This window comes from Citrus clementina, unplaced genomic scaffold (genome assembly GCF_000493195.1).
Source record: "Citrus clementina cultivar Clemenules unplaced genomic scaffold, Citrus_clementina_v1.0 scaffold_3, whole genome shotgun sequence".
NCBI classification, from domain to species: Eukaryota; Viridiplantae; Streptophyta; class Magnoliopsida; order Sapindales; family Rutaceae; genus Citrus; species Citrus x clementina.
Window position 1 is genome coordinate 41,215,933 of NW_006262339.1, and position 15,913 is coordinate 41,231,845.

At 34.5% G+C, this 15,913-nt stretch overlaps 2 protein-coding genes across 4 annotated transcripts; one reads left to right on the forward strand and one right to left on the reverse strand.

The window, feature by feature from the left end:
* The first annotated feature begins 788 nt into the window (after nt 1-788).
* On the forward strand, nt 789-11,108 carry LOC18046242 (DExH-box ATP-dependent RNA helicase DExH10). Of its 3 annotated transcripts, XR_002906278.1 has the most exons (18): nt 789-994; nt 1,200-2,290; nt 3,506-3,820; nt 3,960-4,064; nt 4,176-4,244; nt 4,851-5,018; nt 5,112-5,183; nt 5,253-5,369; nt 6,376-6,585; nt 6,676-6,834; nt 7,500-7,589; nt 8,259-8,351; nt 8,542-8,695; nt 8,779-8,927; nt 9,009-9,104; nt 9,455-9,547; nt 10,109-10,286; nt 11,022-11,108. XR_002906278.1 is itself a non-coding variant. In XM_024187025.1 (17 exons), exons 2-17 carry the CDS (start codon nt 1,325-1,327, stop codon nt 10,217-10,219), a joined length of 2,967 nt encoding a protein of 988 aa, XP_024042793.1. In that variant the 5' UTR covers nt 789-994; nt 1,200-1,324; the 3' UTR covers nt 10,220-10,499. The 3 variants fall into 3 exon arrangements, 2 of the variants coding, with proteins under 2 accessions (XP_024042793.1, XP_006443372.1); XM_024187025.1 differs by lacking the exon at nt 11,022-11,108 and having other exon boundaries at nt 10,109-10,499; XM_006443309.2 differs by lacking the exon at nt 11,022-11,108 and having other exon boundaries at nt 789-984; nt 10,109-10,499.
* LOC18046923 lies at nt 10,807-14,113 on the reverse strand. Its single transcript, XM_006443312.2, has 6 exons — nt 13,852-14,113; nt 13,721-13,771; nt 13,223-13,274; nt 12,850-12,908; nt 11,486-11,531; nt 10,807-11,180 (listed from the first exon to the last, which is right to left on the reverse strand). The coding sequence occupies exons 1-6, from the start codon at nt 13,981-13,983 to the stop codon at nt 11,053-11,055; spliced, it is 468 nt and encodes a 155-aa protein (XP_006443375.1). The 5' UTR covers nt 13,984-14,113; the 3' UTR covers nt 10,807-11,052.
* Between the last annotated feature and the right edge of the window lie 1,800 nt (nt 14,114-15,913).

Genomic DNA, 15,913 nt, shown 5'->3' on the forward strand with positions numbered 1-15,913 from the left:
GAACAAAACAATGGGGAATCCTTATTAATTAAGTCGAATATGTAAAATATCTGCTCAAAAGATTTCAAAAGCACTCCAATGAACTCAACAATCAAGCTCGACAAGGATGAAAAATGTAAAGAGGTTGACATCAAAATATATCGAGATATGATTGGATCTTTCTTTTACTGAATTACTACCAGATCTGATATCATGATTATTTTTATGTGCAAGATTTCAATCATGTCTTAAGGAATCTTATTTGATTAATGTAAAAAGAATTTTTCGTTATTTGAGTAGAATTATTAACTTAGGGCTTTGGTATTGTCGAAAAACATACATAGACTTAACATGCTAAAGTTGATAGAAAAAGTACCAGTGAATCACGTCATTTTCTAAGATACTCACTTATTTCATTATTTAATAAAAAATAAAATTCAGTTGTACTTTCAATTATTGATTTCAGGCTAAACTTTCGTAATTAAGCTTTAACATTGATACATTGTAAGATATTTGATGCACTCATCAGTCCATTTAGAATTTGTAGTACTCCGCAATATAATATTATTAAAAATAAACCTAGATAACATAAGCTTCCAAGATTTCAGATCAATTCAATTACAATTTTTAGTGTTTGTAATCTACAATACTACGAACAAAAAAACCTACGTTATATAAGCTTCCAAGATTTCGTGGGCACTACTGCACAAAGCCGTAGTGGGCCCCATATAGACTCTTCTATTCTGAGACCATTAACAAAATGATCCACTAATCTATAAACCCAAGCCCAATCAGCCCAATAAGAACAAATATCAAATAATAGTTTTTTAATTAAAAAAATTAAGGGAATTGGGGATTTCTGAAATTCGCGCTTTCCAGCAAAGAAACCCTAGGTAGCTACTCTTCTCAAATCGCGTGCCTCGCTGCCAGAATTTCTTCGTTCGCCTTACCGGAATCCCGCTGGAACGTTGTAGGAAATCACAGACAGACGCACCGCTGACCCAGGTCTCCGCCGGTAACTCTTCATATTAGTTAGTGTTTTATTAACATTTTGTTAATGTTAATTTATGTAACTATTGAATAAGCCTGGTGGCTGGTGAAAGTGTTTTTCATATGAAAAATAAAATAAGTCATTCTAATTTTTTAACTTTTTTTTGCAAAATTAGTATTAATGATAATGTGGCAATTTAGAGCTGATTTTTGTTTCTTGTTTTATGGAGAGTGTGTGCGTGTGTGCGCTAGCAGTGTTTTAGCTGAAAGGAAGACAGATATGCTTTTGAAGATTGTGTTGAAGTAACCCCAAACCTGATTGAAGCTGAGAACGAGATAGGCTTAAACACTGGAAATGGAAGAATCACTGATGGCTGGGAAGAGGAAAGCACCTGAAGAGGATTTACATGTCACTGGAACCCCAGAGGAAGAATCCACCAAAAAGCAACGAAATCTGACACGCTCATGTGTGCATGAGGTTGCAGTCCCCAGTGGCTATGCTTTGACTAAAGATGAAGCAATTCATGGGACTTTTGCTAATCCGGTGTATAATGGTGAGATGGCAAAAACCTACAGTTTCGAGCTCGACCCATTTCAGCGAGTGTCGGTTGCATGCTTGGAGAGAAATGAGTCGGTTCTTGTCTCAGCTCATACATCAGCAGGTAAAACTGCTGTTGCTGAGTATGCGATAGCAATGGCTTTCAGAGATAAGCAGAGGGTTATATACACTTCACCTTTGAAAGCTTTGAGTAACCAGAAGTACAGGGAGTTACATCAAGAGTTTAAAGATGTTGGATTGATGACTGGTGATGTTACTCTCTCGCCTAATGCTAGTTGTTTGGTCATGACAACAGAAATTCTACGAGGAATGCTTTATCGGGGGTCGGAGGTCTTGAAGGAAGTTGCTTGGGTTATTTTTGATGAAATTCATTACATGAAAGATAGAGAAAGAGGGGTTGTTTGGGAGGAGAGTATTATATTTTTACCGCCAGCTATTAAGATGGTTTTTCTTTCTGCGACAATGTCCAATGCCACACAGTTTGCCGAGTGGATTTGTCATTTGCACAAACAGCCTTGCCATGTGGTGTACACAGATTTTCGACCAACACCTTTACAGCACTATGTTTTTCCGGTGGGTGGGAGTGGATTGTATCTTGTTGTTGATGAGAAAGAGCAGTTTAGAGAGGATAATTTTGTGAAGCTGCAAGATACTTTCTTAAAGCAGAAAATAGGTGGCAGGAGAGAAAATGGAAAAGCAAGTGGGAGAATGGCCAAAGGTGGGAGTGGTTCAGGGGGTTCAGACATATTCAAAATTGTGAAGGTGCAACCACTATTTCTAACTATTGTTCTTGATTCAGTGTTGTTAGATGTCCTGAAATGATGTTCTTCTAAATTATTTGATCGTGGCTTGTTACCATCTTTCTTTCATTCTTGGAGCAATTTTATTGGTATCATTGTAAGTGATGGTTAACTATTTCTCACAGCCATTTTATATCCACTCTTATGCCTTATGATATAATCGATATAATCTGTCTCAAAGAAATATGTCTTGCTGGCATGACTTAGGAGTCTGACTATGGGAATTAGAATACTCTTACTAAAGAAACTTCTGATTTTCAATTCAACAGTTCTTTATTTTAATTCTGTGGAATATCACTCTTCTCTTGAAGTGAAAAGTTGTGTCATAAATAGAGAAATTGGAAAAAAAGGAGAAAAGAAGAAGAACCATGATGCTTCTTTGTCCTTCTAATAGTTCTTTCTCTCTTTTCCTTTTAAAATTTCTCCATACTTATGTTAGTTGCGTAGAATGGTAGTTGGAAGTTGACTTCTATTGATGGCATTATTACAATAAATGAGAGTCTAACTAAATATTACCATAAATGAGGTCATAACTAAGTGAAATAAATTTCAGGTCAGAAAACTTATCTATATTATAGTTAGTCTCTTTCCCATTCTTTTAAATTCATCCCAAAGTTCTTTTTTTTTTTTTTTTATAATAAAGTTCAGAACATTATATGGGGATTTAGGTTCTGAATGTTTGCTTTTACAGTAATTAAAGATGAGGTTATACAAAAGATGCTGATATAAATTCTTGATTCCGGGAAAAAACAAAATCCCTCAACAGCTATTTGAGCTTTGAACCATGTTACTGTAGGGCTATTTTCACCACAGGAGGCTTAAGACGAGTCTTTAGACAAGTGTGTGAGCCTGTTATGGTTGTTATTATTCTATTTTGTTTTAATTGTGTTTTTGGTGATTGTCATAAACTGCATATGCCTTTTTGTATCTATCACTATTTCTGATTCATTTGGTTTGGGCTGGAAACTTTGCATGGCTTGATGAGACCCTGTTTGATCTGTTTATGCAGTTTCTGATATGAATTTTCAGTGTTACCATTTTGGATGTTATTACCTTCTCATGTCAGTTATGTAGCACATCAAGGGCATTCTAAATCTTTTATTCATTTTCTTTTCTTCCCTTCTTTTATCTATATTGTGGTATGTTGCTTGAGTCAGAATCCATTTCCAAATTTCAGATGATCATGGAACGAAAATTTCAGCCGGTCATTGTATTTAGCTTCAGTAGAAGAGAATGCGAACAACATGCTATGTCTATGTCTAAGCTTGATTTTAATACACAAGAGGAAAAGGATACAGTTGAGCAGGTTTTTCAGAATGCAGTGGACTGCTTGAATGAGGAAGACAGAAATTTACCGGCTATTGAGTTGATGTTGCCTTTACTTAAGCGAGGTATTGCCGTTCATCATTCTGGCCTTCTGCCTGTAATCAAGGAATTGGTGGAGCTTCTTTTCCAGGAAGGTCTTGTGAAGGCCCTCTTCGCCACAGAAACAGTAAGATTTTCTCTTTGCATCGTTTTTCTTTATTTTGTCTTGAATCTGAGCCCTACATTTTGGGTCTGTGGAGTTGTTCATTTTTTCAGTTTATATACTAATGTTGAAGAGCTCTTACATTTTATTCTATTTGTCATAGTTTGCCATGGGTTTAAACATGCCTGCCAAGACCGTTGTGTTCACAGCTGTTAAGAAATGGGATGGTGATAGTCATCGTTATATTGGTTCTGGTGAGTATATACAGGTGAGTGCTGGCCTATTCTTTCGTCTGTTGGGAGATAGACGTACATCTTTTTCTCTTTTCTTTTTTCCTCTTATATTCAAATGCATAACTACTATTATGTAAATCCTGTAGATGAGTGGAAGGGCTGGACGCCGTGGCAAAGATGACCGTGGAATTTGTATAATAATGGTTGATGAGCAGGTAATAAGTCACTTCTTTTTTAAAAAGAAAAATTCTATTTTGTTAAGGTTCTTTAATCAGCTGTTAGTTATCCTTTCCAAGTTTTACTTGAACTTAGCTTTGAGTGCGCAATAGTCTGATTTGATGTTACTTAGGTTTTTATTGTCTTAAGTGGCCATTTTGTCTAAAAGTTTAAGCTAATGGATAAGGCCTAGGCAATACTATTTAAGCTCTAACATATGCCATCAAGTGCAAATGCAAAGTACATGTGATTAAACAAAACCACTGCCAAAACGTCAGACACATACATATCTACTAACAAAAATACAACTTATTAGAACTTTATTAAGATGGTGGGAAGATTTAAACATGAGGCCATTTAGTCAAATTGGCTTTGCTACCATGTAAAATTACCACTTGGCCTAAATCCATTAACTTAAAGTAAGGACCCAACAACAGTATTTGAGCTCTAACGTAAGGTTAAATTTAAACTAATAACATCTGGTTTTGGCCTTAAGTAACTGCTTATTGTGATTCCTTTCTAAATGTCTGAATCGAAGGAATAAAAGGAATTTGTTCAATTGTTCTATTTCATCAAACCAATGTCTTTGTCATTGTTTTCGGCAGATGGAGATGAATACGCTTAAGGACATGGTTTTGGGTAAACCAGCTCCTCTAGTTAGTACTTTCAGACTGAGCTACTATTCAATTTTAAATTTAATGAGCCGTGCAGAAGGCCAGTTCACTGCTGAACATGTGATAAAGAATTCATTTCATCAATTTCAGTACGAAAAGGTTTCTTTTCGATCTCTTCTTTCTTTCATCGGCATTTAGGTTGTTGATTAATTGCAGGTGATTTAATTGAATGAAATCCTTGCATCTTTTCAGGCTTTACCTGATATAGGAAAAAAAGTTTCAAAGCTGGAAGAAGAAGCTGCCTCACTTGATGCCTCAGGAGAGGTAATGTCAGTTCCCTTGGTTTTTTCATTAGTTCTTGTAATTTACATGAACTTTTGTTTTCTAGTATAGGCTGAAGTTGCTGAGTATCATAAGCTGAAACTTGACATAGCCCAACTTGAGAAGAAGTTGATGTCAGAAATAACAAGGCCTGAAAGAGTTCTTTATTATCTTGGTTCCGGTCGGCTGGTATGTGCTGAGAACAACACTCTAGTTAGCTAAATCGTTAATATTTTTTTTGTAAGTGATACCGTTACATGTTCTTGGCCCTTCAATTTTTATAGTTATCTTCAAGGAAAAACTCGGAGGAGCTTCAAATATATGTTTAATTCAAAATTAGTTGGAGATGTTTTTTCTGTCAAACATATAGTCAATTAAAACTTCCATCTCAGTAGATCATTTATGGACTCCACCACTGTATCATTTAATGTCTGATGAAAAATATTCTGATTTGGTAAAATTGTTTGTATTTTATGTTTCAGAAGCACAATTTACTGGTTCCTGGCCGATTAAAGAGAGATTGTTTGAATGCATGAGGTTGTAGTTTTTACACGTGAAAAAAATAAAAGATATTTCAAAAGGTAATATGTAAGTAACTGATTAGTACCAGTTTTTATGCTACTTTTTTTTAAAACCTCAAATAAGCTCTTAACCCAAACCATCATGTCAAAAGGTGACTCTAAATTTGAAATAAGAACATTGTCCTTACAGCTTGTAGCTCTAAGAAAATTACATAAATCAAATTCAAGCTTGTTTTTCTTTTTCTGGATAATGTTTTATCTCTGGGATTTTTATGGCGGACTAACATTTTTGTTCATTTTTTTGCTTTGAGGAACTTTTTTGAGGGATCTTTTGGTTTACTTTTTGCACATTGCCGTGAGATTTAGGTTTTCTGTACGTTGTGCGATGGTCTGTTCTTGGGTAACTGTAGCACTTGTCAGTTATGGGTTGCTTGATACTAACACGTGTGTGTCGCTATGGGGTGTGATTTAGTTTATTAATAGCAGATCATTGATAATTTTCACTAAAAACTGAAAAGAAGAAAAACTTGCAATAATTTCTTTTGTCATTCATTGAAAAGATTAATTGTTGTATCATCTTAATTGCTGCCTTAAGTTGAGAATATTGCTGGTGGATTTTAAGAATTACTATGAGTTAAATATGTTCTCAATAACTTTTTATATGCTTGTTTCAGATCAAGGTAAGAGAAGGTGGAACAGATTGGGGCTGGGGAGTTGTAGTCAATGTTGTCAAAAAGCCGTCAGCAGGTGTAGGCACCTTGCCTTCACGAGGTGGTGGTTATATAGTGGATACTTTGCTTCATTGTTCGCCTGCTTCAAGTGAAAATGGATCACGGCCAAAGCCATGCCCACCTCAACCTGGAGAAAATGGTGAAATGCACGTGGTTAGTTGACACATACCAAGACATGATCCTGCTTCAAGAATCTGAATTTACATTGTGGTGAAAGCAGTATTCACATCCCTCTGCTTACAGGTCCCTGTTCAGCTGCCCCTAATTTCCACTTTAAGCAAAATCAGATTATCTGTTCCTCCTGATCTACGACCTCTGGATGCAAGGCAAAGTATACTTCTTGCTGTTCAGGAGCTGGAGTCTCGGTTCCCTCAAGGCCTGCCAAAGCTCAATCCCGTAAAGGTGACTAAATGTTCTAGTCAGATATCATGATATATTTAACATCAAGCAATAGATAGTTAGATGTAGTGCAAATTTATCAAAGTATCTAGTTTGGTTTTTGGAGATTTTGTTCATGTATGGTTTTATCCTTTGGGACATGGCAAAACTTGCCTATCAGGTGATATTGTGTTAGCTCATTAATAGAATTCAAAATTTTTTAATCTGCACTCCTAGTTGGAAGTCTGACTATGCTTATGTGTTTTGTGTATCCTACCAGCATATGCAAATGCATCGGACTGTCATCTTCTTTATTTTACTTCCAAATTATTACAACTGAAAGCTCATAGACAGATAACCTAATTTTGTTAGTTTGGCCGTGTGCATTCTGTTTAAAATTAATTTACTTCATCTAGGTTTCTGTCTTCCATTATTTCTTGCTCACAATGTACCTATCTGTTGACCCATTATCCATATTGATATAATGTTTCTTCAAGTGATTCAGCTATTGGTTTCGTACACTTAATTTTTGAATTGACTTTTCTTGAGCATTATATGTCTGCAGTGAAGTCTTTGAAACATTATTTGAGTTGTCGTTATAATTGTCAGAAAGCATGAATTTAATAGTTTTTGCAATTGTTGAATCAAATGCCGTTATTTATGTATGTTTTATTTTAATGGATTTGCAGGATATGAAGATCGAAGATCCTGAAGTTGTTGATTTGGTGAATCAAATTGAGGAACTTGAGCACAAGCTGTTTGCTCATCCACTGAATAAGGTTGGAAATAGCTGTATGCTGTTTGATTAATGCCACATTCTCATATGATGTTATTGTTGACTTTGAAATACTACAGTAGATGGGGAGTGAAGGAGTATAAATTTTTGTTTTGAGAATACCAATTCAATGTATAAGCGAGCCAATCTTATTGTAAATTAATAGAAATAAGAACGATGATAGAAATAGTGACACCAGTTCTTTGGGAAAAAACTTGTTTAGTGGATCAGGAAAGAACCATTGCCAGAGAATTTCATTTAGAATCTCGTAAAGTAGCAGTCTAGCAGATTTCGAAAATTTCCATAATGATGGATTGGGATTGTGTGTCACGGTCATGGGGAAAACTCTCTAAGCTTAACCAGAGCATCTGTGATGCTTACGTTTTCAGCATGAGCAGAGGATCACTTTTCAAGTACGGCTGAAGAAGCGCATCAATAACAGAAGAATTTTTTGATTGGCCATTTATTAAGAGCAGCTCACAAGAGGTGCTAGGACTGTTGTTACCTCTTTGGGCATGTGCCACTCTTCTTTCCTCAATTAATATATGTTCTTAATTTATTCTCTAAATATAAAAAAAATGGATTTATTATCACTACATAAAAAATAGCGATGGTAGTTTGAATAAGTTATCCCAAGCGTTGTGCTCTCTACTGACTCCTTTGTGCACTGCAGTCTCAAGATGAGAATCAAATTAGATGTTTCCAAAGGAAAGCAGAGGTGAATCATGAGATTCAGCAGCTCAAGTCAAAAATGCGTGACTCCCAGGTACTTTCCACTGCCAGATTCTCCCTCAGTAGATCTTACGTGAGCTTGAAATAGCAGGATTATTGATATTATTACTCCCAGCTATGAAATTGTGTAAATATTTTGTTTTTATCACCGTTGTGACCACTTGAAATTGCATGTTGCTGTTTTTACATGTTTGATACTTTTATTCGTTGGCACTATTTTTCAGATCCAAAAATTCCGGGATGAACTTAAAAACCGCTCACGGGTCTTGAAAAAACTTGGCCATATTGATGCTGATGGTGTTGTCCAGTTGAAGGGACGAGCAGCTTGTTTGATAGACACAGGAGATGAACTCCTTGTTACTGAGCTCATGTTCAATGGTGAATATTTAACCATCTGTTCCTCGATTTTGTTTCCATTATATGCAGAATCTCATCTCAATTGTTGCCAAAATTTTGGTCAGGTACATTCAATGATCTTGATCATCACCAAGTTGCAGCTCTTGCAAGTTGTTTTATTCCAGTAGACAAATCAAGTGAGCAAATAAATTTGAGAATGGAGCTTGCTAAACCATTACAACAACTTCAAGAGAGTGCGAGAAAAATAGCAGAGGTGTTATGTCTTTCTTTTAATGTCTTGCTCACTAATTTATTCATTAGAAAACATAATTGAAAGTTCCTCACATTTTCACAGATACAAAATGAGTGCAAACTGGAAGTAAATGTTGATGAATACGTGGAGTCAACTGTCAGGCCGTTTTTGATGGATGTGATTTACTGTTGGTCAAAGGTTAGTGTTTTATATTTTTGGTGTTAACATTATTGTTTCACATCATGCATAGGGAGACAACATCAACATGGCAACCTAAACTGATGTATCTTATTTTGCTGTCATTTGGTTTTGGACAGTCTGCTTATATTTCGTCTCACAAGTTTCATGTAATTTTGGGTCATTGATGAAATTTTTGTGACTACTCTTTGATTTATGAGTTGTGAGGTGTTCTGTCATTAACATATGGTTTACATGACGGGATCTTGCTTTATTTTTATTTTTGTTTGAGTTAGTTTGCATATCTGGTTATTTCTTATCTAATATTTGTCGATTAGATTGAGCTATTCTGTTCATATTTCTGTTCCCAGGGTGCAACTTTTGCAGAGGTTATTCAAATGACTGATATATTTGAGGGTAGTATCATTAGGAGTGCTAGAAGACTCGATGAGTTTTTGAACCAGGTAAGATAAATTTTTTTGAAATTATAGTCATGGAGGGCCGTGTTTTTTAGAATATCACTTCATGGTAATCCTTCCCTCCATCTCTGATCATATTTATCAGTCCTCGGACAAGCAATAAATAAGGTACAAGTTTTCTTGTTAATAAAATGAGATTAGAAAATGAAAGTAACGAAAACCTTTTACAGCGAAACTATTGTATTCGAGGTGGAAGAACTATTGTACAGATATGTGCAGTGGAATTTTTGTCATAGGAATTGTTGTATACTCAGGAGTGCATATTGCTCTTGATGCCTTGGCTTTATCTCTGTTGTCAAAGAGTACCTATCCTGCCTCTTTTCTTGTTTTGTGAATTTTGCTCCCTAAGGTCTCTCCTAGTCCTAGACCAAGGTTTCCTGTGGACATACAAGCCTGATGAAGGTTGGGGCCTTTTCTTAGGTGGCCCTTTATCTGGGATTTCCTAGGAGTGGTGCCAAATTGTAATGGCCTGCCACTGGGAGTTAAAAAAAAGTTTCAAATTTCAATAGCTTCTACTGAGCTCTTTTTTCATTTTTACAATTTCAGTTGCGTGCAGCTGCTCAAGCTGTTGGAGAAGTTAATTTGGAGAAGAAGTTTGCTGCAGCCAGTGAAAGCCTTCGCCGAGGCATTATGTTTTCAAATTCCCTTTATTTGTGAAATACGTGTTTACAGGTTATTGTAGACGTGGAATTCTGTAGTACTTCAGCACTTAATCCCTCTCACGGTACAAACTTCTGGCGGCCATTTCATACATGTTAGATGTGCTGTGGTTGGAAACTATGGGTTCCGCTTTTCACCATGTTTTGTTTCCTTTTTCCTTTTATTTAATTGTTGTTTTTTCTGATAAAAGAAAATGTTTTGTTTTGTACTGAGTCTCTGCTGCAGTGATTTTGAAATTAACATGTAATATATAGCTTCTGATTTAGGAAAAATTAAATTTTCAATTTTTGTATTTATCGAACTTTATATTAATAATTCAAAGATGTATGCCTTTGCTATGACTCACAGCCCCGTACAAACCTTTAAAATTTTATGCGTCAATGGACTGCAGTATCTGAAGCTTATCGGGAGTTATTTAAGAAAAATACTTTTAATACCAATAAATGAATTTTCTATCAATTTCGTAATGTTCGTCCAATAAAGTATTATCACATATTAATTTAACAAAGCAACTTTTCATGAGTTGAGAAAATTGTTTGAATGAGCCCAGAAGAGTTGCATTCAACTGCACTCAGTGCGTCATAAAGCATCTAAATTCACCTTATAACTTGTGGGAGGCTCTTTTACGAAAACATTCGAAATAGCAATAGAATATTGAAGCCTTTGTTACAGAAAGACCAAAACTGTAATGCTGCTACATGACTAATATGTGCTAAAGTTGTAAATCTCTGTAGTAAGAAGGCATGTACATGGCTCTAACAAATGCCCATTGATGGACATTTTATGGTTGATATTACAGCGTAAAGGAAGTCGTATACTTGTGCATCTTATCATCCTCTTGAAGACGGAGAAGGTTGTGAATGTGATGAGATTGAAGACGGAGAAGGTTGTGAATGTGATGAGATTGCTGCATGGTAAGAAGATGAAGCTAGTTGGGCTATGGCCGGAACAGCACCACCTAAAAATTTTCAAAGAGATGAAGCATATTAATTTCGCATTAACCCAGTTTTGTTATGTACCAAGGCAGTTCCAACATGGACTTTTTCTAAAATTGCATAAAGATTGACTTTTCAATGTACCAAATCATGAATTCATTTCTTTATATCTCAATCAAACGGTCAACCAATTAATTGTTTTAACTAAAGTGATTAATACGAAGATCTATTAAATACAATTTATTATGCAATTGTCTACGACAACTGTAATTCTAAATTTTTCAATGAAGTTGCAAGCCAAATGAAGGTGAAAGGGTAATCATCTAACCTGTCAATCCAGCACATGCTGAAGAGAATACTATCACAGGGGGTGCCTGCATGTTCACAAAGGAAGTGGGGCGAATTGAGGTCCACATGCATATACCATCAAACGTCATTAATTTTCATGAATATCAACCTGCTTGCTTTAAAAAATAGATCTAATGTCCATTATATTATATACAAAAGAAAAATCTAATGGCTAGGTGTAGTGAGTTTCCAGAAACAAAAGATAGAAGCTACAAAACTTAGTTACACATGACAATACCATTAATACAACACTCTTGGAGGGAGAGACAAACACAGCTTTGTAAAGATTTAAATTATTAATATACATTCTCAAGAAAAGAAAATATGAATATAAACATCCAAAACAAGGATGCAATAGAACTCTTAACTAAAATGCCAAAAGAATTGGGGAGCAGTCTTCTCTTCTTTGTTAGATTGACACTGTTTCTTTAAATAGTTTGAAGAAGCATATGGGAGAAACTACTTTACAACAGTTGCATGTTACAACCGTCACAAATTTTTCGTTATTGTCCATAAGTTCTTCGTTGCTGGTCAAAACCTTTCCATTACAATTTTGAGCTTTAGCCTTAACTTGATAAGTATAATGCAAAATTGAAAAATGTAACAAATAAGTTGAAAAGTGTAACGAAAAACTTGTGACAAGTTGTAACATACAACTATTGTAAGGCAGATAAACCCATTGCAGAGTTTAGAGTCTTGACTCTTCATGTTGTTTGGCATGCAAATTTCCTCCTTTTTTCAATCCCAACCAGCTTTAATGTAGGGGAGGCTAAAGTTCCTTGTAATATTCAATTCTTTTCTTGGTCTTAGGCTCATGGAAGGACTATACTCCTAACAATGAATAAAGACATTGGCCTAAAGCATGCTTGCCCACTAATCAGTCTGTCATGGTCTGAAAAGATCTTAAAAGCATTGAACATTCATTATTTTGTTTGTTTATTACTTTATTGCTTAAAGATTTAGGTTCAACCTCTTAAAGGACGCTAGGAGGGTCATTCCAAATTCTTGTGTTCCATTATCAGCTAAAAACGACTTTTCTTTTATGTTAATCAGCTTCCTAGATCTTTAAGGGGCATCAATTACAAACAATGTACATATACTTCTTTTCTTCTTCATTCATAGAGATTGGGAGACTATTTTTCCTACACTTGGTTTTCTAAGTTGCACTTTGTCATTACAATTGGTTTTTTGACGTGGACTGCTTATCTACTATCTTCATAGATATTTGTTTAATTATTAATAAAAATTATTTCATGTTTCTTGAATTGAGCAGAGAGAGATGGGACTAAACAAGGAAAAAAAAAGGAGAAAATATGAAATATCATAATGCACCAAGTCACTTACACCAACTAGGAAATGCAACCACATGGGTCCTTTTACCCATCTTCGGACAACTGGCATCACTGCAATAACAAACAAAGACTATGTGATTTTAAATTATCCAATAAAAATTCCTAAATACTAAATATGAGAAAATATTGCAGTGCCTAGGAAACTTATGATTTTTTATTATTATTTAACATCCAAGAAATCAGCGAAGGCGTTGAATCATTTAATATCCACTTTTCAAGCTTGTCACTCCTTTTCCTTTCTTGTCATTTATCTTACTCAAAAAAATTTCTAATATTTTGGGATATGAATTATTTAGTGGAAATATAAACAAAGAAACAAATTAAAATATGAAACCTTAAATGACAAAAGGAAAATAACACTTTACCATGGTTGAATCCATAGAATGCACTTGTTGTACCACCAACAGCTGTGCCAATCTAAATTATTCATAGCAACAAAGATTAGGGGGGAAAAAAAAAGATAAAGCCCAACACCACCAATAAGACGCAACCAAAAAAATAAAAAAATAAAGACACAAAGATGCAATCAAAGTTTTTGAGTTGCACACTTGTACTCGGCATTATGAAATTTGGCCATAAAACTAGAATAGGATAGAATAAAAAATAAAAGACCTAAGTCTACAATTATAATAAATTGGAATTCCAAAGCCCAAACTTCAGCCAACAAAGATAGCATTAAATATTATCTTAGCACAAGCATCCTCAATTAGAAATAATGAAAAAGGATCCTAATTTTCATTGCTCTTAAGATCCAAATAACAAAACCTACTAAATTCACACAGAATTAAACTCTACAAATTCAAATAAGAATCCCATAGGAAAAATAACTGCACCTATAAAAGAGAAACAAGAAGAAAAATTACCATGGAAAAACTATCCCTTATGAAAGGAGCCACTGTCCACTCACTTGTCTCCTGCAATCAAATTCCGGATCAGCCCAAAACTTCACAAAAAGAAATATAATAATTATAATAAGTATAACAATAAGAGATACCATTTTCATTGAAAGCGGGCCTGCACAGTGATGGCATCGAAGTGTATTTTGATCGGGATTTGAATCTGTTGCCATTGTTTTTGTTTTTGTTCTATTTGTTTCTGCTCTCTGCTGTCTGCTAAAACCCTCCATAGAACCTCTTTCTTCAGCAGTAGCGTGAGTTACGTTCTTGTTTGTTTCTTGAATTTAGCGGAGTTTTTGGACTCGGTGCGCCGGAGGGTAGAGGATTAGAGTGAAGCTAACTTTGGAGCCTGTACTTTATCGCCACGTCTTGTATTACAATCAGGAGGACAAGAACATGGTTCTCCAATGCGGAGAAATGGGCCGGGGCGAGTTTGGCCAAGCCTGGGCCTAGATGTTGTTTGTAAGGCCCGGGCCCCTCTTGAAAAACATAAAAAAGTAATTAAATGAACTTGGTACTTTTTTTTTATTAGAGAAAATATCTACCATCTACTTTTTTTAATTTTTTTTTAAAAAACACATTTTTTTACTGAAATCTACCTAAAGTTATATTTTGTTTCACTTTTTCACTTTCGTTTGGAATCCGTTAAGAAAACTAACGGAAACTTAAAAAATGACAATTACCCCCAAAACAAAAATTACAATTTTACTCTAAAATATGCCAAAAATAATTAAATCTAATGATGAATATCATTATTGGTACGTTAATGAAGTACAAAAAAATTTTAACTACTAGAGATTATAACTCAATGACTAATAAAACTCTACTTATCTTAAATTCAATTGATGGTTTGCGAGATTAGGCTATTTTTAATATACTGTTATAATTTAGCATTTTAATTACAGACATATTTAAAAAAAACATGCATTTGATGGTTGTACAATTAATTTCTTTATTAACCTATGAGAAAAATAATAAGATTTAATCTGATTATTTTTTGTAATTTTTAAGGTGAAATTGTAATTTTTAATTTGGGGGGTAAATTGTTCTTTTTTTAAGTTTCCGTTAGTTTTCTTAACGGATTCCAAACGGAAGTGGAAAAGTGAAATAAAATGTAACTTTAGGTGGATTGTAGAAAAAGAAAATAATTGTCTATTTTTGAAAAAGTTGAAAAAAATGGGTGGACAGTGGATATTTTCTCTTTTTATTATTACATGAGACTATTGATTATTGCTCAAGAGTAAAACTCATATTATATAAGATTACAACTGATATTTATAAACTATACTATTACTAGAACTAATTTACTTCAAATCTGACTATCACTGAGACTAGTTTACATTAATTCTTATGAAGCTCACCCAGGACGTCTATTTCGCTCATATTTCGAAAGAGACAAGATTGTTTCATATTTCGAAAGAAACAAAAGTGTCTTCACTCAAATTGAGAAAGGAAATTAAACCTTCACAATGCATTATGGGAGCTCGAACTCATGACCTCACAATTGTATGATTTGAGTTCCAATCACTAGGTTAAAGCACAAATGCTAAATGAACTTGATACTAATGCCACTTTAATACAGTTCTCATATTCCTTAACTTGCATAACATATAATAAGCCATCTTATTTTCTGATAGCAAATTTATAATTCTATGGGTTCTCTTTATATGACAATTTTTTAACAAATATTGTTTACAAATAGTAATCGTGAGGCTATCATGCATGATACTCTCCCTCTCTCTCTTCATGGAGAGCTTAAAATAAGATGGTCTCAAAATTCAAAATATGCAACTAGTTGAATGAAAATTTTCCATTTCATTTATCAATAATTAAAATATGGAACCTCAAAAAAGATTTGGCTGCATGTGCTTGCTTGCATATTTTTGTTGGCCCCAACCGATGATTTAAACTCATAATAATTAAAAATATTCCTACATGAACATTTTATCTATTTTTACAGAAATGGAATAGGAACTTTTTGGTGCTCAATAACTTTTGAACTGAAAGGAATGGGTGGAAGTGGAGGAGCCGAGGCAACTAGAAATTGAAAAGATTCAACAACTAGTATTGTTGGACCAGAACAAAAAAAAGCTTTTAATTGCTTTTTTTGCATATGCCTTGTTTCCGTGAACTTAGTATTTTTAGCCAACAAGTTGGTTG

What these genes read in the sequence shown, in the direction of transcription:
- LOC18046242 (XM_024187025.1), top strand. Translation starts at nt 1,325, where the DNA reads ATGGAAGAATCACTGATGGCTGGGAAGAGGAAAGCACCTGAAGAGGAT. An exon ending in TTGCTCATCCACTGAATAAG is followed by an intron (nt 7,590 to 8,258) that starts GTTGGAAATAGC and finishes TGTGCACTGCAG; the next exon opens with TCTCAAGATGAGAATCAAAT. An exon ending in TGATTTACTGTTGGTCAAAG is followed by an intron (nt 9,105 to 9,454) that starts GTTAGTGTTTTA and finishes TTCTGTTCCCAG; the next exon opens with GGTGCAACTTTTGCAGAGGT.
- LOC18046923 (XM_006443312.2), bottom strand. Translation starts at nt 13,983, where the DNA reads ATGGAGGGTTTTAGCAGACAGCAGAGAGCAGAAACAAATAGAACAAAA. An exon ending in TAAGGGATAGTTTTTCCATG is followed by an intron (nt 13,275 to 13,720) that starts GTAATTTTTCTT and finishes TGAATAATTTAG; the next exon opens with ATTGGCACAGCTGTTGGTGG. An exon ending in AGCATGTGCTGGATTGACAG is followed by an intron (nt 11,181 to 11,485) that starts GTTAGATGATTA and finishes GAAAATTTTTAG; the next exon opens with GTGGTGCTGTTCCGGCCATA.